The 27,201-nt window shown below is 39.7% G+C and overlaps 1 protein-coding gene across 1 annotated transcript; it reads left to right on the plus strand.

Annotated features, from left to right (window-relative positions):
- Window positions 1–1,118: 1,118 nt before the first annotated feature.
- Window positions 1,119–20,998, plus strand: LOC131431945 (signal transducing adapter molecule 1-like). Its single transcript, XM_058597925.1, has 7 exons — window positions 1,119–1,607; window positions 8,985–9,145; window positions 9,213–9,329; window positions 9,401–9,703; window positions 9,768–9,827; window positions 18,551–20,151; window positions 20,454–20,998. Exons 1-7 carry the CDS (start codon window positions 1,568–1,570, stop codon window positions 20,524–20,526), a joined length of 2,355 nt encoding a protein of 784 aa, XP_058453908.1. The 5' UTR covers window positions 1,119–1,567; the 3' UTR covers window positions 20,527–20,998.
- Window positions 20,999–27,201: the final 6,203 nt, after the last annotated feature.

The raw sequence follows: 27,201 nt of genomic DNA on the forward strand, positions 1-27,201 counted from the left end.
TATCCAAAATATCCTGTCTGTCAGCCGATCGGTGTTGACAAACGAGGGGAGACCAACTAGTAAAAAAACTTTTACATAACACAAGGGGTGTACCGATAGTAAATAGTTCGCGCAGTTCAATATAGGTGGAACTAGTGCATCACGAAAAATTATTTTTATAAGAATTTACTCATATTGTCATGTCTGTTAGTCTGTGGTACTTTCTACGCAAGTTTGTGAGATAAAATTGAGACATGTTCACAGTGCCAAATGCCCTCGAACAGGATGTTCTTGGTTTGTAATATCCTAAGGTTATGATCTTTTTGGTTAATAATCATTCTAGTGAGTCGAGTTTCTGTAACAAGTTAAACGTTAATAAATCACACGGATACTCAAAAAACACATTTCAATAAATGATTCAAAACAGCCATATATATATTTGCGTTTTCCTTTACCCGCTTTGCATAGAGATCACCTCTAGTTCAAATTTTCATTGTGTGCGGCTCGACACTTGGACTGTAGATCAATTGAGATACACCAAATTTGTCATTGTAGACCTCATTTAAACCAACTATCCGAGGGTGCTCAGCCTTCAATACCCTTTTGTGTTCGACTACCAAACGGTTTCCTCCGGCAGCGTAGCTGAAAGCATTCGAAAATTTTACCAAGAGGTTTCACGTATCACCTTTCGAAGGCTCCTAATGACGATATCTGTCTCTCAATGATTGAATCGTAGGAAGAGTAGTAAGAGAGTGTATTGTGATACGATAAAAGTGATCCTTGCTCGCAGGATAATTCAATAGCAAAACATATTTTATCGAATCGAAACATGTTTGATTTAAGTGAAAATGAGCATAAATATCATTGTTTTTTTTTTGCTTGATATGGTAGAGTACATTAAATTAAAGTGTTTTTTTTACATAATTTGACTATTATTATCAGTACATTCTGGTGTGAATTGTGAGAGAAATGCATAAAGAAGTTTTTACATACAGCTACTGATTTATTGAAGTATTTAGCAGAGATCGGCTCATCAACTTTACAAAGGTTCACCTTTTGTTCAGTGTAGGAATTATTCTCCAGTCACATGTACCAACCCTGGCTGATTGACATATCGATTCGAGCAGTTTTTGATTTGATTCATCATTCCTCGTCGACGTCGATTTTTCAAGGAAAGTCATAAAGAAAAAACCCTTTATCATTGAAGTTACGGCCGTAAATTTGTGATTAAATTTGATTATTTATGTTGAAATCTGTTTACTTGTCTTCTAAAATCACTTGAATCGTGTAGTTTGCGTTACGTGGTATCGGTCGGTGCGCAGTTTGTGACAAAAAACGCACTCGCACAGAAAAATATTCGATATCGACACAAAGGTGTTGCACGGGACACGAAGTACGAAGAAACTGCGGTGGAATTAGTTGGTGGTTACTATTTTGCTTTCGCTGGTACAATACTTGGACACGGGGGAAATATCTGGGCGGTACTGAAATTCTGTTCAAGGAAGGTACCTGGTCGGTCTCCGACACACCTTTGTGTATTGCAACGTTTGAAGGTTGAATAAGTGTCGATACCGGAAGTGTCACCACCATGGGGATCCTGGGAAACTCATCACTGGCTACAGATATAGGTAAGCTCTTCCGTGTTACGAGTGCTCAGTGGAAGGGGACAAACATTTTATTACATGATGCAAATAACAAAAAAAAAATAATGGAATGATTCGATGATCAGTTCCTGGTAGAAGCCATATAAATGTTTACAGATATCGGTTAAAATTTTTGATTTTTTCATGCTTCTATAATTAAGTTAGTGTTCGACCGATTGTCGATGCTTTGTAGTGGAAGATAAGGTCGTAAAACTGTAGTTTGTCAAATAATACACATACAGGAGTATTGACATTATTAGACAAACGAAAGTGATTTGAATGATTATTCCTTGCAATGTTTTTTTTTCTTTCTATTTTGTTCGTGGCTTTGCTATTGCAATTGATTGAAAAAGGCATTGAAGCGATTAGCTGTACGCTTCGATTCTGGCGAAAGTATTCCATCACTTGCTACAATGTTTGTTCGAATGAGAAACAGTGGCTTATCGAATGCGTACGGCACTGAAGTGATAAGCTATGTGAATTCTCCAGCGAAACTTCCTTGAAAAGTACCTACATCAGTTACTGTTTTTTTTAATTGACCCAATGAATTAGTCACTCGGTGTTCATGTATTTGTATTATACACAGCCAGAAAGTACTTCAAAGTTGACTGCTCGGAGTGCTGCAGACACAGTCTGGTTGTTAATCAAAAAATTAAATAAGGTCTTTTAAGGTCACGTTATCAAATGCTAAACTTGGTCTAAACTCAACAGACTTCGACGGATTTACTTCTGTCAGTTGATAAAAGGATTGAGATTTTATTTCGGGATTTTTGTATGCTCTTTCTTATTCTGGAACTGAATCACTGTTAACCTTGACTCAAATCGACAAAATGTGTAATTAAAGCTTTCGCGCAATGAGAATATAAAACCCGCCATAGCGACCTTTCAATTGAAAAGAAGCAGCATCGCGTCTGTACAGAACGTTTGAATTATGAAGATTTCTGTATGAAATGTTTAAAACGACGAATGTAACAATAAGAGATTCTCTTTGTTTACTTTCTCTTTCGATTATTACGGTACTCATAGCAATCCTTCACTCCAATTATTTACTAATAATAACAACTAGAGCTATCATCTTTGATTGTGAATTGAAGAAATTACCGAAAAAAGCAGGAATGTTTCGCAATAACCGAAAGAGAAAATAAACAAAGAGAGTCTCTCATTGTTATATTCGTCGTTTTAAACATTTTATACAGATTTTCGTTTTTGAATTTTGTGCGATAGTTTTAGTGTCTAGCCAAAAAATCTATATTTTCTATCTAAAGACTATTCGAAGCAAAGGAGATTTTAATATTTAAACCTTATAAGAATTAAATATTTATTAAATTATATTTATTGAATTTCATCCTCCAATCTAAAATCTTGCTGTCTAATAATTACATTTACACGGCTCAAACCCCTAAAGGTAAACAGAAGCGGGCTATGATTTATTTCTAGTGCAATTAAAATGTTATATAAAATCTATTACAAAAGGCGTAACGGTTCACTGTTCACGCCCTCGTCCATTAAACATCTTTGTTTGGTGCGAGGGTTGGTTGGGCCGAAGTAGAAGTACAATTGTTTTTGATGGTAGATGTCTTATTGATATCTTACCACCTGATTGTAATAAACGAGCGATTAACCTAAAATAAACAAACATTAGCTGTGCCTTGGCAAAGTTGATTTATTCAACCTGTTCTAAAGTAAATGTCCGCAACTTGTAATTAACACTACCCTTCAAATTCAGTGCCATATTTCTCTTATACACTTTCATTAACTATTTCTTCAAATAGTTGTCTGTTTTAGAGTACTTTTCAGTTTTCCGAAAGTTTCGCTTTATAATCACCCAGAAGTTTTTTTTATTGAGAGCGGTTCTGACGGGTATAAAAACAACAACTTTGGTTTCGTACTATTCCGTCACCGGTTTTGCGCAACGACACGATGTCAGATCTGACCAGAACAGTGTTCCATTTTAGTGGGACCGGAGGACGGGCAGCAGACACTTGTTAAGACATTTTTTTTTCTATATTTGGCCGTTGATGGTACCGGGCGTTATGTACGGCCTGCCATACCATGTATTTCATGGCAAATTATTCGACCTTCTTCTTCTTAGACCGGACATCTGCTTGGTAATGCACGTCTCATTCGTCCATTACGAAATCTACCACCAATCACTCGCGGTACAGCTTCCTGGCGCGGAGTTTGACCACAGTATTCTGTTTACCAGTGCAGTTAGACGCCTTCTTAACTTTGATGACATCAAATCCGGACCGCTTCATGGTCTGTTGGACGAACGAACCTATTTTGGCGACATCTCAAATCGAAAGGTTCAGATTGCACTTGAAGTTATCTCTCTCTCCTCTGACAATTTTGTCTTTCTAAATGTCAGAAATGAGTCCCGTACAGCGTTTTGATATTTTCTTTCACAGAAATATGGAAATAAATGAAATATTGAAATATATGAGCGAATGCGTCATCATCCAGCTGCTGGTCGTCAGAGATGTCCATCTCCTCTGTGTGACGAAGAGCAAGCAAAATTTCTCCCCTCGCACTAACAACTTCAACGAGAGCTCTTCTCTTTCACATATATACACCACTGTTGTATAAAGTGTGCACGCATCATGAGTGCGTTTGTTTATTTCCTTTTATCTCCTCCACTGAATCGCACCAAAGTGCTAGAGCAGAGCTAATAAATTCTCTGAGGTGGATGCAGATACTTTCACAGAGGTGTACACACCGGTGAGCACTCTGGTGTATGGTTTGCGTAGAAGAAGCGTGGGACACACAAAATCAGCAAAATAAAACAATTCATCGTTAAATTTTCGGTTTTCATTGAAAATTTTTAATAGCAAGGCCAGATCTACCCTCTATTAATTGAAGTTCACAGAAGTGTTCGCTCACCATCACGCGCCAGTGATCACTTGGGTATATTTAGGCGAGAGCACGTGAGAGCGATTCGTGCGAAGAGAATGTTATTCTCTCGAACCAGCTTCTTTCAACACAAGCACGCACTCAAAGTCTGTCTGTCTGGACACTGAGAAGAAGTGCGCTTTTCTCTCTGTGTGGAGCGGAGCAAATGTATCCGCAGTGTATAATTGAAACCTACGCCCTGGTGTATCACTCTAGTGAAATGCCATCTCTGCTGGTCGTTCGCATTCGAGAAAAATACACCGAAATGTGAGTGACACAGAAAAATGAATTAATCGGCCATTCTAAGGGTTTCCCAAAGGACTATGAGAACTATTTTTCTTCGAAATAGGCAAATCGAAAGTAAAAATAATTCGTTTAGAAAAAATCTAATGAAATAATCAGTATGGTGAACCGTTCGCAGTGCGGACTGCGCATGAAACGAATGCAAATAAAACCAACATTAAGTTCTTTTGAGTTCAAGAAAAATGCACCGAGCAGTGTTCAATATGTGAGAAAGTTCCACAATATGGCACCTTTAGCGACTAGAAAAAATCCCAAATAACATTATGACAATTTCATATCGAACTGTTTCATTTCGAAAAACTTTGCACTTAAAGCAGTTATTTTGAATATATAAAAGAAATGTAGTCAATCGTTTAGTTTGATCTTTGTAAAAGATTGGTGAAAGCTTGAACGTAGCTAAATTAGTGCGGTAAAATTTCAGTTTCAATCGAATAATATCAAATGAAAATGAAATTTATGGTCACTGATTCTCAGTATATCGATACAAATTCATTTGTGCCATTTTCAAGTGAAGCTCCCAGAATTCATCGTCAGTTGAATAATCGTACCTACTCATTTGAAGTTTTGCTTGCTCAGTTTCAAGTGCCAAGTAGTCTAGCTCCTTCATTGTCTTCGTTCTTGGTAGTGAGCAAGTTCGAATGAATAGAATTATAAATTGAGTAAAGTATTAAAAATGAAAACTGAAGGAGGAAACTATTAATTTATGTATATTCTGTAATTGATATTTCAGCTACCTGGTATGTCTTTCATCTATTATCTTGAACCAATTCGAATGTTTACATAAATCTCATTTGAAGGCCGCTCTCACACTATTGAAAGAGATATTTTGTTACTTCAAGAGATCAACTGACGGTGGTTATACTGAGCTTTTTGTATTGAAGAGAATCGATTGAAGAACTGAATGCTGCCCGCCATGTCAATTGCGGAACGCGTTAAGCGTCACAGAGAGAATAAAATACAAACGCAATCTTTTGAAACGGAATAGCCCTTTTCAATACTACAAATTTTAAACGGTCAAACGGTATCAAATCAATTGCTATCTATACACATTTGGAATGCAGTTCTGCGTCAATCTCGCGGTGATGTTTCTGGGATTACCTACTCCAAGTTTTTATTTATATTTTTAATGCTTCGAAATATTCGTATAATAGCCGTACATATTCTGGGCATTCTTTCAATCAATCTATGCAATTATTCTTTCGTTATTCGATTTTGGTGCCTGTGAGAGAACGATTTTTCTTGCTTACAACACGGATAAACTGTTAAGAAATATTACACTTAGAAGCAATTTTTCGCTTTAAATAGCCTTTATTATGTAGGGCCACAATAACTGCTCACATCTCTTGTAAAGTAAAATGTAACAAACAATTTGAGAGTTTTGGACGTTAAATGGATGCATTGATAAACAAAATTAAAAAAACTATAAGGATCAGCCCCATGGGGTTGTTCGAGCCATTGATGTGGAACAAGGCAACCAAAATTTCTAACGATCTACAATCAAACAGTTCAATCAATTGTAATTGCACGAGAGTCTGCTTAGATTGATCTTGATTAGGAATCAACACCGAACATTGTTTGTTTTTTAGCCGACGAAATTACACCAATATCCCAAATGTTTGCAATTATACCCTGCGATACGATTTTGATATTAAAGCTTCTCTTCGCCAAGCTTGTGTTGTATGCAAGAAATTATTTTTATAGCGTTAAGTTTCTCTACCATTCTGCGATTTATTTTTCCTCATTATCAATCGAGTTCATCTTATATAAATTAGTAATTAATCTTAAGCACTCAAAATTTACCCTGGGGTAGTTGGCAATTTCTCAGGCGAAACGACATAACATGGAATTTCATCCGAGCTTGCATGACACAAGATCAGAGCATACCAATTAAAGCTTCAAATCGTTTTATGGCACTTTTTGTCTTGCTGTCTAGCAACAACCTACCTCTAACATTCTACGCGTAGGACTTGCTACTAATCAAAACTTCAATCATTTACAATTGAAAATACGTGGCTTGATACATTCAAATCGAATCCTAGAAATATTTCCAATCAAATAATGAAATAATATTAATAATTGATACAAAATATACTGAGCTGTAAGTGTTTAAAACCTGACCACATTTCTACGAGTATTTTTCCTTGACTTTCTGATTTGCACCTCTATATAGAAATTAAAGATGTGTTCCACATCAAAAAAAGAATTGATTGAGAAACAGCGACTCTGTACGACCAAAAAAGTTACAGTTTGGTGTGGTGTTCGTGCGGATATGGTCCCTATTTGTTCCAAGACTATGATTGAGCAACGAAAACTGTTAATGGCGTTTGTTATCGAGCCATGATAAATGATTTTGCTATGCCCATTGTTCGTGAAAACGGTTTGAATGGCTACTGGTTTCAACAGGACGGTGCAACATACCATACAGCTCGACTAACGATCAATTTGTTACGACGATTTGACGCCTGTTAACCAGATTTTTTGTGGGTCTATTTGAAATATAAAATATGGTAAGCCAAAACCCTAGCCTAACTCAAAGACAAACATACGACGTTAAACCGACGCCATATCGACCGACACGTTGGTCAAACCGATGGAAAACGCCGAAAAGAGGGCACGTTTTGTACTCAAGGCCAAAGGTGGGCATTTACGCGAAATCATTTTCAAAAAACAGCTCTAACATATCTTCTTGAACCAAAATAAATTATGATCGAAATGAAAATGAATAATTTTTTTTTTCATATATTTCATTTAGAAACAAATGCTTCCACTTTAAATGGCCCACCCTGTTGTTGTTTTGCCTTTTTCCTATATATATGAATGGTTAAGTGCCAAGCCAGGATTATACAGCGGGTGGTGGTCCATCAATTCGACGTTTTGTATGCTCAAATATTCGGTCGTTTGAGCCGATGTGTGAGAGCTTGGATTATCTTGATGAAGAATGATTTTGCGTCTTGCGTTATTTCACGAAAAATATCTGGCAAAAAATGATTGTATACCAATCAGAATTGACGCTTTTACGATCCTCTAAAGCAACGGTAGCGATATGTCCGTTTATTCCGTTATATCAGATTTTACCTTTCTCATATAGAAAGGTTATTGTGAAACCCGAATTTTTAACCGAGGCCCGGAGGGCCGAATGTCATATACCATTCGACTTAGCTCGACAAATTGAGCAAAAGTCTGTGTGTGTGTGCACTCGATATTCTCAGAAATGGCTGGACCGATTTTCACAAACTTAGATTCAAATGAAATGTCTCTTGGTCCCATAGGTGGCTATTGAATTTTACCACGATCGGACTTCCGGTTCAGGAGTAACGGTGTAAAATGTGCAAAAATGAAAAAAAAGTACACTCGATTTTCTCAGAGACCGCTCAACCGATTCTCTTCAACAAAGATTCAAATTAAAGGTCTTATAGTCCCATAGGATTTCATATGGATCCGACTTCCGGTCCGGGAGTTACGGGTTAAAATGTGCAAAATGAACTAAACAAGTTACATCTTTAAACCCCAAATAATCCTACTAAATTTTATCCGGATACGACTTCCGGTTCCAGAATTATAAACTGATAGGTATAAAAATTTCATTTTCAAGGGCGTGTCAAATAAATAGCTTTTCTTTGATGACCAAATACATTGATTTTTGGTATCGGATCTTCGTTTCAGATTCCGGAAGTATCGAAAAAAAGTGACCGTGTACTACAAACTGTAAATCTCCAATTTGTAGGATGAACCGATTTTTACAACCTCAGATTCAAATGAAAGGACTTGTGATCCCATACAAAATTCCTGAATTGTGTTCCGGTTTCGAAGTCACAATTAATGATAATTACAAGGCAACGTAGTTCAGTCGGTAATGATTGCGTGTGTACTTTCAAACCAGTATATTGATCGTCCCCGATAAGCTAAAAAATACATTGAATGGACAAATTTTCTTTCAAAATTGCATTCGTAATGATGCCATCCAAATCATGATTATAGGAGATGTCTTGGTAACACAGACTGTACCGAGTAAACATGTACGGTGTTCCCTTTCAATAAGATAAAATTTGGAATTGTAACACTAGAATTTGCTACAATGTATTCAAGAGGAGGGCTACTCAGAATAACACACATTCATTTACTCTTATTAGTTGATGAAAACCCGTTCTCAAAGAATCTCTGTACTTGCAGAAAAAGCCACCAGTGACACCAACACCCAGGAGAAATGGGGTCTGATCATGGAAGTTTGCGACAAAGTGACGAACGGTGCAGTCACCTCCAAAGACTGTCTCTCGGTCATCGTGAAACGGCTTAATCACAACGATCCACACGTGGTTATGCAGGCCATTACGGTAAGTTCCAACGGGCAACGTTCGAAGCAGCCTAACATTAATGCCGTTTTTTTCCTTCCCTCCTTAGCTACTGGATGCATGCGTTAGCAACTGTGGCAAACAGTTCCATCTGGAGGTGGCCTCACGAAACTTCGAAACCGAATTCAAGAAGTTACTCCAAAAGAGCCAATCGAAAGTAAACACGGTTAGTAGTAGTGTGTGTGTTCTACGCAATGACATCATTTAACAATCCTATTTTCGTTTTTTCTCACGCAGCGTCTAAAACTCTGCTTGAAAAAGTGGGCAGAGTCCGAGTTCAAAAGTGATCCGCAGCTCAATCTGATTCCGACACTGTATCAAAAGTTGCGTTCCGAGGGACAAGATTTTAGTGATCCTTCGGTGACTCCCAAGAGGGAAATTCCGATGAGCACGAATCCGAACGTGGTCTCTAGTCAGCAAGAGGAGGATGACATTGCAAAGGCCATTGAGCTGTCTCTGAAGGAATCCAAAAGTGGAGGATCGGGAAGCAGCAATCCATCGCCAAAGATGTCTAGTGGAGGAGGAGGTAGTAGTGCTGGGGTAGGTTTTGAAGTTTGAATGTTTAAAGCAAAATGCTAATGCTGTTTTCTTATTACGTTTGCAGAGTTCGTTATACCCAACTGCTCTGCTCGCTGCGGCGGCACCGGTAGTGGAGCCTAGAAAGGTTTGTATAGAGTATTTTGTTGTTCAGTTTGCATGAGTTATAGGTTATACATTATGTTTCTGAACTCTATGGAGAGTGTAAAGAAGTCCTAATTTTACTCTTCTGTCCTATCAGCAATGTCAATTCTCATCGAAACCCTTGAAACACAAAGAAACTTACAAAAAACATTCAAAACAAAAAAGAGTATTTATAATAACCAAAAAATTCTAAAACGTACAAAACTATGGTTCACTACATTTACTGCAGGCCCCGGATTTCGTTTCGGGAGGGGTCCACGGATAAACAAAAATAAAACATCTGATGATTCGTCTAGGTGTACTTTTGCCCTTTAATACCTTTGTTCCTTGGCAGAGAACAAAGAAATTTGAAATTGCAACAAGAAGTTAAGTTCAATGTGTTAAGGGAAAGATATCGTTTTTTACATTTCGCTTATCATATTGTCCCACAGTTCGGATTCAATTTCCTGTTCTGGAATTACAGAGTGACGAGTGTTAAAACATTAAATTTCAAGAATGTGTTTTAAATGTGACGGTGGAAAAAGGAGCAAATGATTTTAAACTACTCAGTAAGCTCTTCTAGTTTGCAAAGTGGTTGATCATTTGTCTAAAAATATATATTTCAAATATAACGATTCCGAAAGCACCGTAAGAACGTGAAAAATGTTAAAATTCAAATAAAGAGTCCAAGTCCTAGGCTCGTATGATCCAATTTAATTCATCGAGATCCAATGTCGGGGTTTGGAAATACAGGGTGACGAGTATTGAAAATTTTGATTCGTTATCAGAAGTGACAATGAATAACACGAAAATCTTCTTATTAGCGGTCCAATAATTCAAAATTGAGCGTGAATACGAATAAAACTTGCACTCTTTCTTTATACTTTGGAATATCAATTAGTTGATCGACTGTGTTAATTGTGCAAGTTTTGCCCTTTTACACTACTAGAATTTGAAACGATACACCCAAACTACAGTACAGATTAGTTACATGGTTTTGGAAAGAACCTCTTATGAAGGCGTGCGTGAAGGGCCCAATTGTATAATTTTCTAAGATATTAAACACTGATTGGATATAAACGATTTTGAACACTGTTGCGAATTTAGAACTGTGAAAATTGCAAAAAAAAACTGATCATATTATCTTAGATTAGCACTGCACTGCTGATTTTAATTTTTGATTTACAAAGAAGCAATCTTCATAGTTCATTAGGTAACATTTAAAGCCATTAGAAAGGCTGATTTTGCATAATGTTCCACATTGTTGTCCATTTCCCGTTGTATGCAAACGACCACCAACAGGATGATGTAATCGATCTTCTTCAAAGGGAAACTGGCTCTGCGACCTGAGCGTTTGAGGTTTTGTACAACGCAAAAGGTCTCCTTTCATTGACGACTGCTCCACCTGACGACTGAAGTCCAAATGAGAGTTGCGACCTGAGAGTTTGAGGTTTTTAACCACGCAGAAGGTGCACTCTCCGAAGCCGCTAATCCCACGACGTCTGCTTCCGTCCAACGCACAAGAAGAAATGATCGATTTTTGCATATTTTTTTTGCATAAATATCTGTTTATTAATCTTATTTTTGTGTATTACATCAACATTTTACAGTACAAGTGACCCTTTGGCCTTTCATCTTTGTTGTTCATACGATTCGTTATTAATATTAGGTGTTTTAGTTACTCTTGTTTTACATACTAATGTTTAATCATAATATTTATTTTAATTATTAATAAAATATCTACCTACTTATAACTATCCCTAACCTAATACATACAAATTTTGAATTATTTGTATTTCAGAGATTGAGCACCTCTCTTCAAATTTCGTGCAGTATTGTTCGAATTTTTGTTCTAGTATATCCAGTGAGGCCATCTCATGTACTTCACTAGTCCTTGTCCAAGGGGGTAGATTTAGAATCATCTTTAAGATCTTACTTTGAATGCGCTGAAGCCTAAGTTTGTGTGTTCGTGCACAGCCCCGCCAAACAGGGACTGCGTATTCAATTGCGGGGTAGATGATTTGTTTATAGACAGCCATCTGATTCTTCAGGCATAGTTTAGATGTTCTACAAATCAGCGGATACAGAGACCTAATGATTATGCTGCATTTTTGAACGATTTTGTCAACATGTGACCTGAATATCAGATGTCTGTCAAAGGTGAGTCCTAGATAGATAACTTCGTCGGACCATTGGATGACCTCATCACCGAATCGTATTCTGCATTCGTCTGATGGAACAAGTTTTGGAGATCTTGAATGTGGAAATAAGATGACCTGAGTTTTTGCTGCATTGATCACAATTTTCCAGCTTGTAAAATATTCAGTTAGAGCGTCCAGACCTGTCTGTAGTTTATTCTTCAGAGCACGACCTTTGTAAAGGATGGCAGTATCATCAGCAAATTGTGACAGAACACCACCACCCGGAAGAGGTGGGATGTCTGATGTAAAAATGTTGTATAGGATGGGACCTAGGATACTTCCCTGGGGTACACCAGCAGGAATAGTAAATCTTTCTGAAAGTGCATTATTCAGAGAAACCTGGAATGCTCTATCTGCAAGATAATTTTTGATAATTTTAATAAGATACATGGGAAAATTATACCGATGCAGTTTGAACACCAGTCCATCGTGCCACACATTATCGAATGCCTTTTCAATATCCAATATTGCCATGGCAGTCGTTTTGGACACTGATTTGTTTTGCTGGATGACGTTGTTAACCCTTGTGAGTTGGTGAATGGTGGATCTTCCTTTCCGGAACCCAAACTGTTCTTCTAGAAATATATCCTGTTCATCTGCGAAAGCAAGAATTCGCCTTTGTATTGACTTTTCAAACAGCTTGGATAGGGCAGAGAGTAAGCTGATGGGCCGATAGCTCTTGGAAAAGGAAGGATCTTTCCCCGGTTTCAAAACTGGGATAACTTTAGCTAACTTCCACATTGAAGGGAAGTAACCAAGCTCCCAGCACCTGTTAAAAATTTTAGCTAAGAAGACAAATGAGCGAATACTCAAATGTTTCAGCTCAATGTTGAATGTGTTGTCGAAACCGGGGGCCTTCATATTTTTGGATTTTTTCACAAAAGCCATCAGCTCATTCGCAGTGACTCTACTTTCCTCAGGAACCAAGCTGTCTGATTGGTCAACCTCAGCTACGCTATCAGCAACGGCTCTTTCATATGGACTAACAATGTTAAGTCCTAAATTGTGAGAACACACAAACTACTGGCCTAGCGCATTTGCCTTCTCTACTGGTGTGATTAAAGGTATTCCTTCAGCTGCGTCCTGGGGTGACATCAGAGGAGGAATAGACTTCGGTTTTTTCTTAAGCACCTTCGTTAAGGACCAGAAGGGCTTTGAATGTGGGAGAATTTCTCGAAGCTTTTGCTGGAAGTTCCTGTTGCGAAGCTTAGATATCCTTTCCTGGATTATCCTAGTTAAGTTGTTATAAGTAGTCTTCCTATCTAGGATGCCAGTTCGTTGATACTGCCTCCGGTAGATATTCCGAAGTCGGATGAGTTTCTTGGTGACACTGTCGATTTGAAGAGAGGAACTCGGCATATGTTGTACTGGAACCGTCCTATCACGAGCGACTGTGATTGAATGCTGGAAGGAAGATAGGGCCGCATCGATTTCCATCGGGGAATCAAGTGGCAAATCGTTGTTTAATTAATAAGTTGGTCGGCGATATGTTGAAATTGGACCCAATCGGTGCGATAATAGTTCCTCCGAGGTTGAATAGGCACTGTTTCTGGTGAAGATCCCAACGTCAATATTACTGGAAAGTGGTCAGAAGAGAGCTCGTAGAAGACAACCGGAGAGCTGTCTATGGCGATGTTGCTGATGAATATATCCAAAATGGAATGAACTTCCGATCTGGAAAGTCGCTTCGGTTGATCCGGAGCGAAGATGTTGTATTGTCCAGCTTCGTAATCTTCGGCAAGTACGAATCCGTTTCGATTCTGTCTTCTGTTTCCCCACAGCTCATGCCGTGCCTTCAGGTCCCCAGCAATGATGAATTTGTTCTGTCGTCGAGTGAGCATAGCCAGATCTCGCTTCAATGATGCACACGTACCATCTCGAAGATTGGTTTGTTTGGGACAGTACGCTGCAATGATGATGATGGGTCCCATCGTCGTTGTAATCTCAATTCCGATGGCTTCTATTAGTTGCAATTTAAAGGCTGACAGAAGCCTATGCTGAATGGATCGTTTAACGGCAATGGCAACTCCCCCTCCTCTGGTAGTTGTCCTGTCGAGCCTGTGAATCCTGTAATTGGAAATAAAAATAGAAATTTCAGGTTTAAGATGAGTTTCAGTTAAAATAGCAATATCGGCATTCTTCTCTTGAAGAAAGTCGGACAATTCAGCAGTTTTGCTCCTGAGTGAGCAAGCATTCCAATTTACTATAATCAACTCATTATATTGCATATTCGATGATGAATTTGCCTAAGGCGTTGATTTGATCTAACCGCGTTCCGCAGTTTCGTAGTTTTGTTGTCATTGTTTCAAAAATGACGATCAGTTGTTCAGCAGAAAATAAATCACCAGAGTCATCCTTTGCTTGTGGTTGATTATTACCCCATCCAGGAGGGATTTTTGAGGAAGATTCTTTTTGTGATCCAGCGGCTGAATCTTTTGGATTGCTGCGAGGAAGTGGCGGCAAATTCGGAATATCCCTCTTCGGTGGGAGCCGTGGGAAATTAACTTCATTCTTCTGTGGAACATTCTTGCGCGTTGATTGTTTGCGGGACGCCTGTGAACTCAGCACGTTTGGGACACGATTTGCTAGTAGATGGATGGTCGCCATCACAGTTCACACATTTTACAGCGATATCATCTAGTAGGCAATCGTTGGTATTGTGTGATTCGGCACATTTCCCGCCCCGACTTTTCATGTGGCAATTCCTCGCCCCATGACCGTACTTCAAACAGTTCGTGCACTGTGTGACATCCCGATGTACCGGTTTATACTTTTGCCATTCGATGATTATGTGAAATAACGATTTAATCGTTTTCAATTGACTCATGGTGATGGAGCCCTTCTCCAGATGAATCAGGTACAGTTGATCTCTAAACTTTTTGTCCGTATTATGTCGCTTCATTTTGAACACCATCAAAGGCTTTAGTCCAGCCTCCGACAGTGCCTGCTTTAGTTCGGCTTCCATCATGTCGGGTAGTCCTCGAAGTACAACCTTCATAGGTTTGTTGGCGGGAATATCGTGTGTGAAGTATTCCGCTTTTGTCTGCTTCAGATAGCATTCCACTCCTTTGTAGTGGTTCAAAGCCGGAACAGTTATTTTGTAGCCTTCAGTACATAAACGGATTGTTGCCTGTAGTCCTTTGCTGATCAGTGTCAGTGGGAAGCCCTTCAGGTAGAAAGGCGACATTTTTTCCTTCTTCTGCAGTTCCTCTTCGACATCAACTGGCAGATCAGCATATTGGTTTTTACTCAGCAAACGGTCGTTTACCTGTGCATCACTTGGCTTCAGACGCTTAGCATCCTTTGGATCCTTCTCGGATCTATGGCGGTTTTTACGCATAGCTTGGGTAGGTAGACAACTGCGAATAAAAAATAAAACCAAATCGAAATTATTCGTAGTAGGTTATTCATCTATCCACATCGAGTGTTAGATGACGAATGATGATCGATTTTTGACCACGGTTCCTCTTTTATACGCAGTCAGTTGAAGATATGTGCCTGACTACCTCAAAATCGTCGTCCTTGCGCGAAAAAGCCAAACATAAGTAAAGAGTTTTCCGCGTTGTTTTCAAAGTTTGAGAAAACTTAATTTTTGAGTTGTTTGTGGTTATCTCACACTGTTCAAAATATTATCCTCAATTCCTGATCATATTTTTGATGAAATGGTGAAAGAATTATGTTGCTACCGTTAATACAAGTCGAGATATTCACGATTAACTTCTGCCCATTCTTCCATATGGCTAATTTTGAAAAGGCACCCCATAGTAAAGTAAGTCGTATTCACGACAAAAATATTTTTTTTATGCCAAAAGTCTTTGAATTGCATGAAACATCGAAACATGTTGGTTGAAGAGGGAAATTGAATGCCGTGTTCAAGAACACCAGAATACTGCGTGAAAGTTCAATGTAAACATTTTAGAGACAGTGAATATCGTTGAAGTTTTGAGTACTTCATTTGATGAGTCATATAACTTCATAGGCTTTCGCTGTAACAAAAACAAGCTGACAACACTTTACTTTATAGATCATTCACGTATAGCATTAGAAGCAGTGATCCGAGGTGGCTCCCTTGTTTCGAAGAACAGAAAAAGTCTTCTTAACGTGCATTAAAACGGTTCCAATTTGTAGATAATATTAGTTGATGGCCTTACATACTTACCTTGCTGGTTACTGGTTTTCGGTTCCGGATGTAGCGGTCAGAACTCCAAAATGGAACTCACGCGATCTTTTTATGTATTGGCGCATTGTCTCGAGTTTCAATCGCTTCAATAATGCACACTTATACGAGCTGCTGATGGTGATCACCGCCAATCAGAATTCGTAATGGGTGGCTGACACTATCTTCTCTCGAGTCCCTGCTTTTCAGGTACTTTGTCTTTGACTCATTGATGTCCAGTCCTATCCGCATGGCTTTAGTTTTATGTTCGATGTATATTTCTTCTATCTTCTCAAAGTTGCGTGATATAATGTTAATATCATCATCGAACCCAAGTAGTCCATCAGCCTACAAAGCAATGTGCCACCATCATAGCCCTCTGCTAGTTTCGAAGGGACTCGAGTTTATCGCCTTGAACAACCTCCGGAAATCCGTAGTCGTACATGATTTTCCATAGCTGATCTCGATCGATTGTGTTGTGAATCAAGTTCTAGAACTGAACTTGAATTCCGAACCTAAATAATCTAGTTCCAGAATCCAAGTTCCAGCATGTAGGTTCTGATTTCTGGAAATGTATCCCGAAACTGAGTTCAGGAATTAAATATTGGTAATTTTGCTCCTGAATTCTGAAATTGACGTTCTAAATCAGAATTCTGGATTCAGCTTCCATATAAATTCAGTTCCAAATTCTAGTTAGGGAACCAGTTCCAGAATCCAGAAGTTGGATTAAGTTCCAGAGTCATAGTTATCATTTTTGAACCTGTAATCTGGAACTAAATTTTGAAACTGAGTTCTGAAACCAAATTTTGAAACTGAAAATAAGTTCAGATTGCCGAACCAGAATCCAGGCTCTGAATTCAGTGTTAGATACACAATAGTAAAGTAAAACAAGTGAAAAATTGACATTTTGGAAAAAAATTGAAAATAAACAAATTTAAATTGTTAATAGTAATCAAACTTCTCCAAAATCATTGTATTGTACACAAAAATTGTTAGTATAGCACACTTGCCCTAGTGTGCACTTTGCACGGTTCAAGCAGGTACTTACTCAGAGGGGAGGTTAAATCCCGGGAAAAATAAACGACAATAATAAAAGGACACTAAATTTGACTGGATGACCGGAAAGAGAAAGTACGCGAGCTTACCATAGTTGGGCAAGATTCTGCAGATGAGAAAGCGTCCTGCCGCTGGACCCCCACATACATGTTTGGGACAAAAAAGACGAGCGCAAGTGCACTTCGTGTACATGTTTGGCTGCATCAATTTTTATATAGTAGATAACAAAATGATTACCCGACAATGGACTGAAGTTCTGCTTCGAAGCCCAATGGGTCGGAAAGATTATGATGCCGATTTTCTGGGATTGTCATAGTATACGTTTGGAGGACTACCTCAATACAAGCATTAGCGTGCATTAAGGGAGTGATTAAATACCGAAATCGCTGCGAAATGGCCTTACATGAAACACGTGAGTATCGCTATCATGGTTAAAATCAACGGTTTTGAGTTCCAGTTACTTGCTCATTCACCGTGATCACCTGATTTGGCCTCTTTGAGCTATTATCTGTTCCGGAACGTCAAGTCTGTTAAATATTAACTTTGGGGGAAATAAAATACGTGTTATACGCTAGCGAGCAGGATTGCAAAGAGCTTCTCTATCGTTTATTCGTATGAATATATATCTATCTATTTACATTTTATTCACAGTGTTGGCAGTACTTTTATTTACATTCGCGCAGCGAATGTTTCGTCAGAGTGCGTTCTTAACGAGAATCGACTGTAAAGAATTTCCTATATACAACAAAGTCATCTATAAGAAATCGATTTCAGTTTTTTTTATTATGGAATTTTAAACCGCTTCTTCCGGAACCTGATACCGAAATCTGTATAGCCAAAGTAACTTATATGACCTATAAATTTAGAAGGTGTTTTCCGTTCTCCACGAATCGAAGTAAGGGATTTATTTCGGGCCATTTATCAAAATCTATCACAAGTCTTGTGGATTTTTGTGCTCTAGAAATTGACATTTGGAAGGTTTTAGACATGAAAATAGACTGAAATGGCTTGACAGTAAACGTTCAGAAATGTAATACAATCACCTTCTCTCGGTCACAGTGACAAATACTTAATAATCCCGGTAAAAACCGCATCGAGAATTATGTACATAAGCAATCTTCAGTAACATTTTTTTTATCTGAGAGCCCCTCCCGAATCGAAATCCTGGATGCGGGCCTGGGTTCAAGTGATAGTATTTTAATTTCGTGTCGTTTTATTTCATTTGCAAACATTCAAGATCCTCACCCAGTATTATTTTCTATTTAATCTACAACATGAAAATAATGATTTGAAACGACTTTTCTATTTTCTAAGGTTCGTGCCCTGTACGACTTCGAGGCGGCCGAGGACAACGAGCTGACGTTTCAGGCGGGTGAAATTATCATGGTGTTGGATGACAGCGATCCAAATTGGTGGAAGGGACAGAACCAGCGAGGGGAGGGGCTGTTTCCCTCTAATTTCGTCACATCGGATCTGAACGCCGAACCGGAAGGCGCTGTGGGTGGATCATCGACTGGCAAGAGCAAAAAGAATGTGCAATTTTCCGACGAGCAGAAAAAGGAAGAGGAAAATGGTTCAGCCAAAGATCAAACGATTGAGATAAACGAGGAGAAAATTGATCGTTTGTTGCACCTGCTGCATGAAGCAGATCCCGAGGATCCATCGGCGGATACCGAGGAGATGTTGCAGTTGGAACAAGTGGTAAACCAGATGGGACCATTGATCGACACGGAACTGGAACGTGTAGATAGGAAACATGCGCAATTGACACAGTTAAGCAGCGATTTGGTCGAGGCGATCAATCTTTATCATACGCTAATGAGAGAACCCGATCGGTCGATGATGATGGGAGTCGGTCCAACAGGGTATGGAATGCCGGGCTTCCCCGGACCATCTGGCATGCCTGGAATGTATAGCATGCCAGGGATGTATAATCAGAATATGCCAGGCATGTATCCTACAATGAATGGAATGCCCGGAGCTGTACCACCATACGGAATGCCTCAATTGCGGCATGATCTAGGACAAATGAATGTCAGTTCTGTACCACAGTTTCCACCCCCACAGCAAGCAATGCCAACAATGTCCCAAACTGGACCAGCTAGTTTACCTTCTCATCAGCTACCGATGAGTGCAGCTCCTGGTGTCGCAATGCAAACTCATGTCCATCAACCTCAGGTTGGACCCAATATGCATCCTCAGCAACATCAGCAACAACAGTCTCAACATATGCCCAATATGACGATTCCATCGCAGCTGATGGGACCACCCCAACACCAACAACAACAACAACAACAGCAACAGCATCCACCTGCAACTAACATAGCTCCCCACACGGTAATGAATATGAGTCATATGCAATCGTCATTGCCACCAAATTTCTCGAATCCCACATCACCGCCCCCCACGGTAAGTTCGGCACCATCTTCTCTAGTTCAACAACAAATGCCAATGGGGGCAGCAGGAGTCACAAACCAGTCTGCTGTACGTCCGCCACCACCACCAGCAGCAGTAGCAGCAACAGCAACGCAACAACAACCGCAGCTTGCTGGTAATTATGCAAACTACGTGCCACCTCAGCCGCAGCCACAGCAACTACCACAATCCGCACCACCAGTACCAGTGAATGTTCCAGCTCCTCCACAACAACCGACCGCAACGGCACCGCCACCTAATAGTATGAATCCTCACCAGAATCACAGTCAGATGACTTCCTTGCCACCATTTCAAAGCACCACCCTTCCACCGTACATTCAGATGCCTCCAGGAATGGCCCCAGGCGGTGGTGGTGGTGGTTTCGGAACCCATCATCTTCAGCATCATCATATGCTAGGAATAATACCACCGGGAGGTCCTCTCACGATCAATACCGCTACCAGTTCACCGCAGAACATTCCAATCTACCAACAGCAACGGTAAACCATTTTATTTGTTCTCATCGTCACTCTCGATTGATATTGAACCTATCGTTTTAAATTTCAATCTATACCTACAACCGCAACCGGTTGACACACTAACGGTGTACATATAACTTTAAAGAAGAAAAGAGAAAAAAAGCGGGCCCTAATATCTGTGAAACTCCTATCACCACGTTGCAATTGCGATGCCAATATTGTTTTGTTTTTAAATGATTCTTTTAATTTCCAACTAAGCCATTAGCATGCTGTGTTTTATCTCTGTTAATAATATTTTCTAAACTACCATTGCTGCCCTGAAGAGCTCCTGATCGAACGACAGCGGAGCAGACTTCGAAACCAAGTGCGCGGCATTCTCGAGAGGTCAATGGTTAGGGTACAACTGGAACTGGAACCGCAATAAGTGCAACAAGCAAACATTTTTTTTTGCAGATCAGATTAAACGCGAAAAACTTTCGGTTGGCCGCATTCGGCAGCGTAGTTTCGTAGTTCCTGGAACGAAAAAACAGATAGAAACAACATTTCCGTATGCGGCCATTATGCGTTTGCAGAGCAAAATTTTGAAATGAATAAAAGCTAGGGAACACACGAAAGGCGTACTGTGTGCTTTGGCGTCTACTAGCACCTTTTTAGATCCATCACTAGCATGCTAGAGAAGAAGAATATAGAAAACATTATTACGAAATGCTACCCCTATTAATAAAGGATTATGTATTTATGATTATGTCTGGGTAACAGCGTTGACATTTACGAAGGGACACACAGTCTACCTACTGCTCTGCGGCTTGCGGATAAATGTATAATATATTTAAATGAAGCTGGCAGTAAATAAAGTTATTCAACAAAACTGATCCGAGTTGTATGTGTATCCGAAAATGAATCCGTTCCATAATCAATCTATTCAGTGTCTTCTGCTAAAACTGAGCGTTTGATCATTTTATTTATTTTTTTATTTAAAAGATATTTTTTATTCAGGCCTATTTGCGTACAAGCTTCACGTGGCCGATTGAGCCGATTTTTTAAATATATTTTTTTTTGAGTTGGATCTCGTTGTCACCCTTTTTCTAGGGGGAGAGGAGCTTCCATTTTCCTCCTGCGAGGGTTGAGGGGCCTGAAGATCACCTGATCAACATACGGAAAATCAAATCGACCACGTTCTCATCGACGGGCGATTCTTCTCCGCCGTCATCAATGTCTGCACTTTACCAATATTGATTCTGACCACTACCTTGTCGCGGTTGGTATGCGCTCAAAACTATCGACGGTGCACAATACTCGTCGCACAGGAACGCAATGACGAGCATTTGAATGGCGAAGCACAAGATACAGAGAACGGTACAGGAATCAATCTGGGTGCACGCTCAGCCGACGACAGATTCCCAGCCCATGATCTGTCGGAGATAAGTGAGGAGATCGGCAAGCTGAGGAACAACAAAGCCGCTGGCAATGACCAGTTGCCAGGCGAGCTGCTCAAACATGGAGGGAAGGCACTGGCTAGAGCGCTGCACTGGATGATTTCTAGGATTTGGGAGGAGGAGATTCTACCGCAGGAATGGATGGATGGAGTGATATGTCCCGTCTACAAAAAGGGCGACAAGCTAGACTGTTGCAATTACCGCGCAATCACATTGCTCAACGCCACCACCAGGTACTCTCCCAAATCCTTTGCCGTCGTCTATCACCAATAGCTAAGGAATTCGTAGGGCCGTACCAAGCGGGATTTACTGGAGCCCGCGCCACTACGGATCACATATTCGCGATAAGACAAGTACTCCAGAAGTGTCGTGAATACAACGTACCCACGCATCACCTATTCATTGACTTCAAAGCGGCATACGGCACAATCGATCGAGAACAGCTATGGCAGAAAATGCACGAATACGGTTTCCCGGATAAACTGACGCAATTGGTCAAAGCAACGATGGATAGAGTGATGTGCTACGTCTGAGTATCTGGGACGCTCTCGAGTTCCTTCGAATCTCGGAGAGGGCTACGTCAAGGTGATGGACTTTCCTGTATCTTGTTCAATATTGCCCTGGAAGGTGTGATTCGAAGAGCAAGGATCGACACGAGTGGCACGATCTTCCGAAAGTCCGTACAACTTTTTGGCTTCGCTGACGATATTGATATTGTGACACATAACCTTGACAAGATGATGGAAACCTTCATCGGACTGAAAGCTGAAGCTAGGCGTATCGGACTGGGCATAAATGCGTCGAAAACAAAATACATGAGAGGACGAGGCTCTAGAGAAGAAACACTACGCCTCCCACCACGAATATTGATAGACGGTGACGATATCGAGGTGGTAGACGAGTTCATGTATTTGGGCTCACTGGTGACCGCCGATAATGACGCCAGAAGAGAAATACAGAGACGTATTTTGGCAGGGAATCGTGCGTACTTTGGACTCAGAAAAACCCTTCGATCGAGAAAAGTACGCCACCGCACGAAATTGACCATCTACAAAACGCTCATTAGACCGGTTGTTCTCTATGACCACGAGACCTGGACTATGTTGGCAGAGGACCAACGCGCCCTCAGTGTTTTCGAAAGAAAGGTACTGAGGACCATCTATGGCGGAGTGTAGATGTTAGACGGAACGTGGAGACGGCGTATGAACCACGAATTGCAACAACTGGTAGGAGAACCACCCATCGTACGGACAGCTAAAATCGGACGTCTACGATGGGCTGGGCATGTCATAAGGATGTCGGACGACAGCCCAGTGAAAATGGTTCTTGAATCTAATCCGACTGGTACAAGAAGAAGAGGAGCGCAGCGAGCAAGGTGGATCGATCAAGTGGAGGGTGATCTCAGAAGCATCCGTGCCTTGAGTGACTGGCGACGAGCAGCCATGGACCGAATTATGTGGAGACGTATGCTTGATACAGCAAAGGAAACCCCAGGCCTATAGCTGTTAGGTAAGGTAAGGAGGGTTGAGGGGCACTTCGTTCGTGTTTTGTCTCGTCATCCATTGCCGCATCGATGGTATTGTTGTCGATTTCCGTCTTCTGTTGCGTTTGTGTACAGTGGACCATAATATAAGCTATAGTCAGTAAAATAAGTAAACGAAATTAATAGAAAATAAGTATAAAATGGAATAGCGTGTAATAGCACCGGGGAACCTCTTACTCGATAAGCAAGTAAACAACACTATCTTGAATGTGACAACAGTCATTGCATCTTCCGGCAAACCCGTAGAGGGAAGCAATCGAGAAGTCCAGTGTGTGTCGCGGCAAAGTGCGAACAGTTTACGAAAAAAAACTAGATATGCGAAGTAGATTTTAGCGGCCGTCACCATACGGTAAGAAGATAATCAGTGCAGCGATAAGTGGTATACAAATCCACGTAAGGTAAATAATTTTGTGATTATTACACGCAAGATGGTTCATGTGTATGATTGTTAGATTCTGCACTTGCAACACGAGTTACGGAACGCTAAGCCAATAGAAGATCAGTTGCAATCTCACATCGATCATCGTCGACAAACCCCCGGCTAGAAAGCAAACGTGATTTTCATTCTCAGAACGGAAGCAACTCGTCGAAGCGCGAACGGAAAAATCCCTCAATAGAGGTAAGACAAGCACATGGTCATTGTCATCTGCGGATCTCTCTTGGATTCATCGCACCGGGACAAGGCCGCACTGTCAAACACTGTGACCGACGGGTTGAACGTCAATCAATATTGCGAAGTTAAGTTCAGTTGTCGACCATTGCGGAAGTTTGTACATCGGACTCGGTCAAGTAAGGTATTCTTAAGTGGGGTGAGGAGCTGGAGGTTCGACACGCAGGAGGACGAGGAATAAGAGTGGAAATATGGTGCATGAAGTAAGATCAGTGAAGAAGTGAAAGGGCCTATGAAGTAGAATATTTGTACAGATAGGAAGAGTAGAGAAAGAATGCGTAGAGCTGGCCAGTATGAAGATTGCAGTAGATGCACCTTGTTGTACATTGGTTGCAATTGCTGGTTGGTTGGAGGGCAAGTTGTTAACTGCAGCCTGTGTACTTTGTTCTATAGGGGATGATGATGGATTCGTTGAAGGGGATGCTTCATTGTTGTTGGTGGCTGTTACAGGTGTATTGGGGTTGGTTGGGGTTTGTGTGAAGGAAGCACCGTTGTCCTTTGGTGTAGTTGTCTCCTTTTTACAGTTTATCACATGGCTTACCGTAGTGAACAGCTTTTCGGCAATATTGACATGTGGCCATCTGATTGTCATAGGTAACAAGTGATTTGCACGGAATTCTGGTATCTTGACCGAAAATCACATAAGAAGGTATAGCCTTCTTCAAGTGTATGCGTAATAAACGTACGCCATTAAGAATACCGGGGAAAAAATCTTCCACTTTTCTTTTTCGATAGAGAGAATCTCTCCGTATTGGGACATAGTTTTGCGAATATATGAATCGGTGACGCTTGAGGGAAGATCATGCACACGCACTTCTATATCACTATCTTTCATATATACTGGAATGTTGTACTTAATGTTCTCGTGTACCACATAGTACACATTGTTATTGTTTATATTAATGATTTTGAAGCGTCCTCCCTGGTTTAGTACAAATAAGTTACACAGACTCACAAATATAGAACCATTAAATGTAATGTCACATTCAATAGGGCTGAAAAGTCACCACTTGTGGCTGAACACCCAATTTAAACCCTCACAATTTAATTTTAACTCATATTCCAATAAATAGTTATTTAAAAAAGACGAAATAATTTTCTGTCATCGGGCTAATGTTCATGCCTCTTAATTCTAACTTGTATACTGTCGGCTGCTGAGCCAGAGAAACAAGTGGGTTCATTCGCTCTTGAAACGGAGCAAGCAAAACTTCAAATGACTAGGTATGGTTATTCAATTGACGATGAATTCAGTGGATCTCATTTGATTATGATCACAAAAGTTTAACTCTCCCACCAACCTTGTATGTGTATGTATATATGTTAAATAATAATTGTAATTATATTGTACGAAAAAATACAATACAGACTTTGGCACCTCTGAGCTAAAGCTATGTGCCATATCAAATAAACGATCTGAAGAAAAAAAAAGTACGGGTGTGTTATGTCAGAGACATAACTGGATGTCGTTAATACGAATAAAACTGACACGATTTCACTTGCGAAACTTTCCCCCTTTTCATTGCCAAAATTTTCAACGATTTTCGACGTCGATTATTTCATTTCGGATTTGCATATTTCATTGAGAGAAACTATCAACTATAAACTATTTCTGCTTTTCAGAAGGACCAAATTGTGGAATTCTCTACGGTATTTAGCACAGTTCGGAACATTTATTTCGAACGATTTTCGCACAGCGAAAAGTGCACGAAGCAAATCAAATTATTTTGGATTTTCACTAAACTGATGACTTCTACCTTTGATTTGCAAAGAAGTAATAGTTGAATTGAAACTAGCTTTCTCGAATCTTCTCGCCTTGACGACCGAAAGGGAAATGAGAACTACTACCTTAGCGTTTGAGGTTTTCAACCACGCAGTAGGTGCGCTCTCCGATGCCGCTGTTTGAATGCGTCTTCTCGCTCTGACGTCTGCTTCCATCCAACGCACAAGAAGAAATGATCGATTTTCGACCACGGTTCCCCTTTTATAACGTTCAGTTGAAGATATGTGCCTGACTACCTCAAAATCGTCGTCCTTGCGCGAAAAACCCAAGCAAAAGTAAAGAGTTTTCCGCGTTTTTTTTTTAAATTTTCAGAAAACTTAATTTTTGAGTTGTTTGTGGTTATCTCACACTGTTCAAAATATTATCCTAAATTCCTGATCATATTTTTGATGAAATAGTGAAAGAATTATGTTGCTACCATTAATACAAGTCGAGATATGCAAGATTAAGTTCTGCCCATTCTTCCATATGGCTAATTTTGAAAAGGCGCCCCATAGTAAAGTAAGTCGTATTCACGACAAAAAATGAATCGTTCTGAAATTTTCAACTAATTTTCTAAGAGATTGTCAGTTGGTTTTTTTATATTCGTTACCGTTTCTGATAAAATCAGATTTGAAGCGTGAAAATCGCCCTTTAAAACACACTGGCATAAGACCTTAAAGTCTGTCCACGTTAAATTTCGGGCACCAAAATAATAGTCGCAAAAAATTTATATATAATTCAACAAAACCGGTTGTTGATTTCAGAATAATAGATGTACATTAGAAACAGTTGATTAAGATGTGTTGTCGAATTTTCTGTGGTATACCCGCCATTAAATTCCGTACGGTATCGTCAGATAAGCTCGCGTTGATGATTCTCCGATGACACAATCCCTATTCTGTATTTCGATCGAATCGGATTTTGTCGAACGAATATAAAAATTTACATTCTTTAATTCGATCGAGTGATGCTTTTGTATGAAAAACTCTAACACGATCCAGCTACAGAATGCCAAATTTCGTATTCGATCGAAACAATCCTGTTCGAACGAAAATACAGAATCGGGGTGAATAACTATTTTAATAAGTTTGTACATATTATAATCCAACATTTCAATGAATGCCACACAAAATTCGAGCATTTCTTGCATGTTCACTAAAGATTTCTATAACTTCTCAAAATTGTAATACAAATTATCAAATACTTTTGTCTTATACCTACACAAGTTATATTATCTATAAATTGCGGAATAATAGCAAAACAAGCTATTGTACCAAATTGAAGCATTATTTTGCCATTTCACTAATAAAATAATGCCTAAATTAGCAATGATAGTAAAATGAACTATCACTATGATATTCGTTTGCTATCGCTTTTTATTCAAGTTTTTAGTTTCGAATGGTTACCGCCTAAGAGCCCAGTTCTTCTCTATTGGGCCGAGTCCTGTACATGCTTAGTGAAATTGCAGTTTTTGGCTCATATTCGACCACTTGTACCTTATACCATTCTAAAAATGGATTTCGCATAATGACAAGTGGCCAAAATCGAGAATCGTGGCTTCTTATAAACGGTAGTAATCGCTTTCGCATTTCTCGTACACATCGTTTATCGATGGAAATTTGTCCTCAACTACCTGCTAAATCAAATACTTTTTCAGGAC

The sequence above is a fragment of the Malaya genurostris genome, chromosome 2, assembly GCF_030247185.1.
Source record: "Malaya genurostris strain Urasoe2022 chromosome 2, Malgen_1.1, whole genome shotgun sequence".
Classification (NCBI taxonomy): Eukaryota; Metazoa; Arthropoda; class Insecta; order Diptera; family Culicidae; genus Malaya; species Malaya genurostris.

Bases quoted from the DNA above. Each gene is read 5' to 3' on its own strand.
- LOC131431945 (XM_058597925.1), top strand. From the start codon at position 1,568: ATGGGGATCCTGGGAAACTCATCACTGGCTACAGATATAG. The intron at 1,608-8,984 runs GTAAGCTCTTCC...CTGTACTTGCAG, and splicing joins ATCACTGGCTACAGATATAG to AAAAAGCCACCAGTGACACC. The intron at 9,146-9,212 runs GTAAGTTCCAAC...TTCCCTCCTTAG, and splicing joins TGGTTATGCAGGCCATTACG to CTACTGGATGCATGCGTTAG.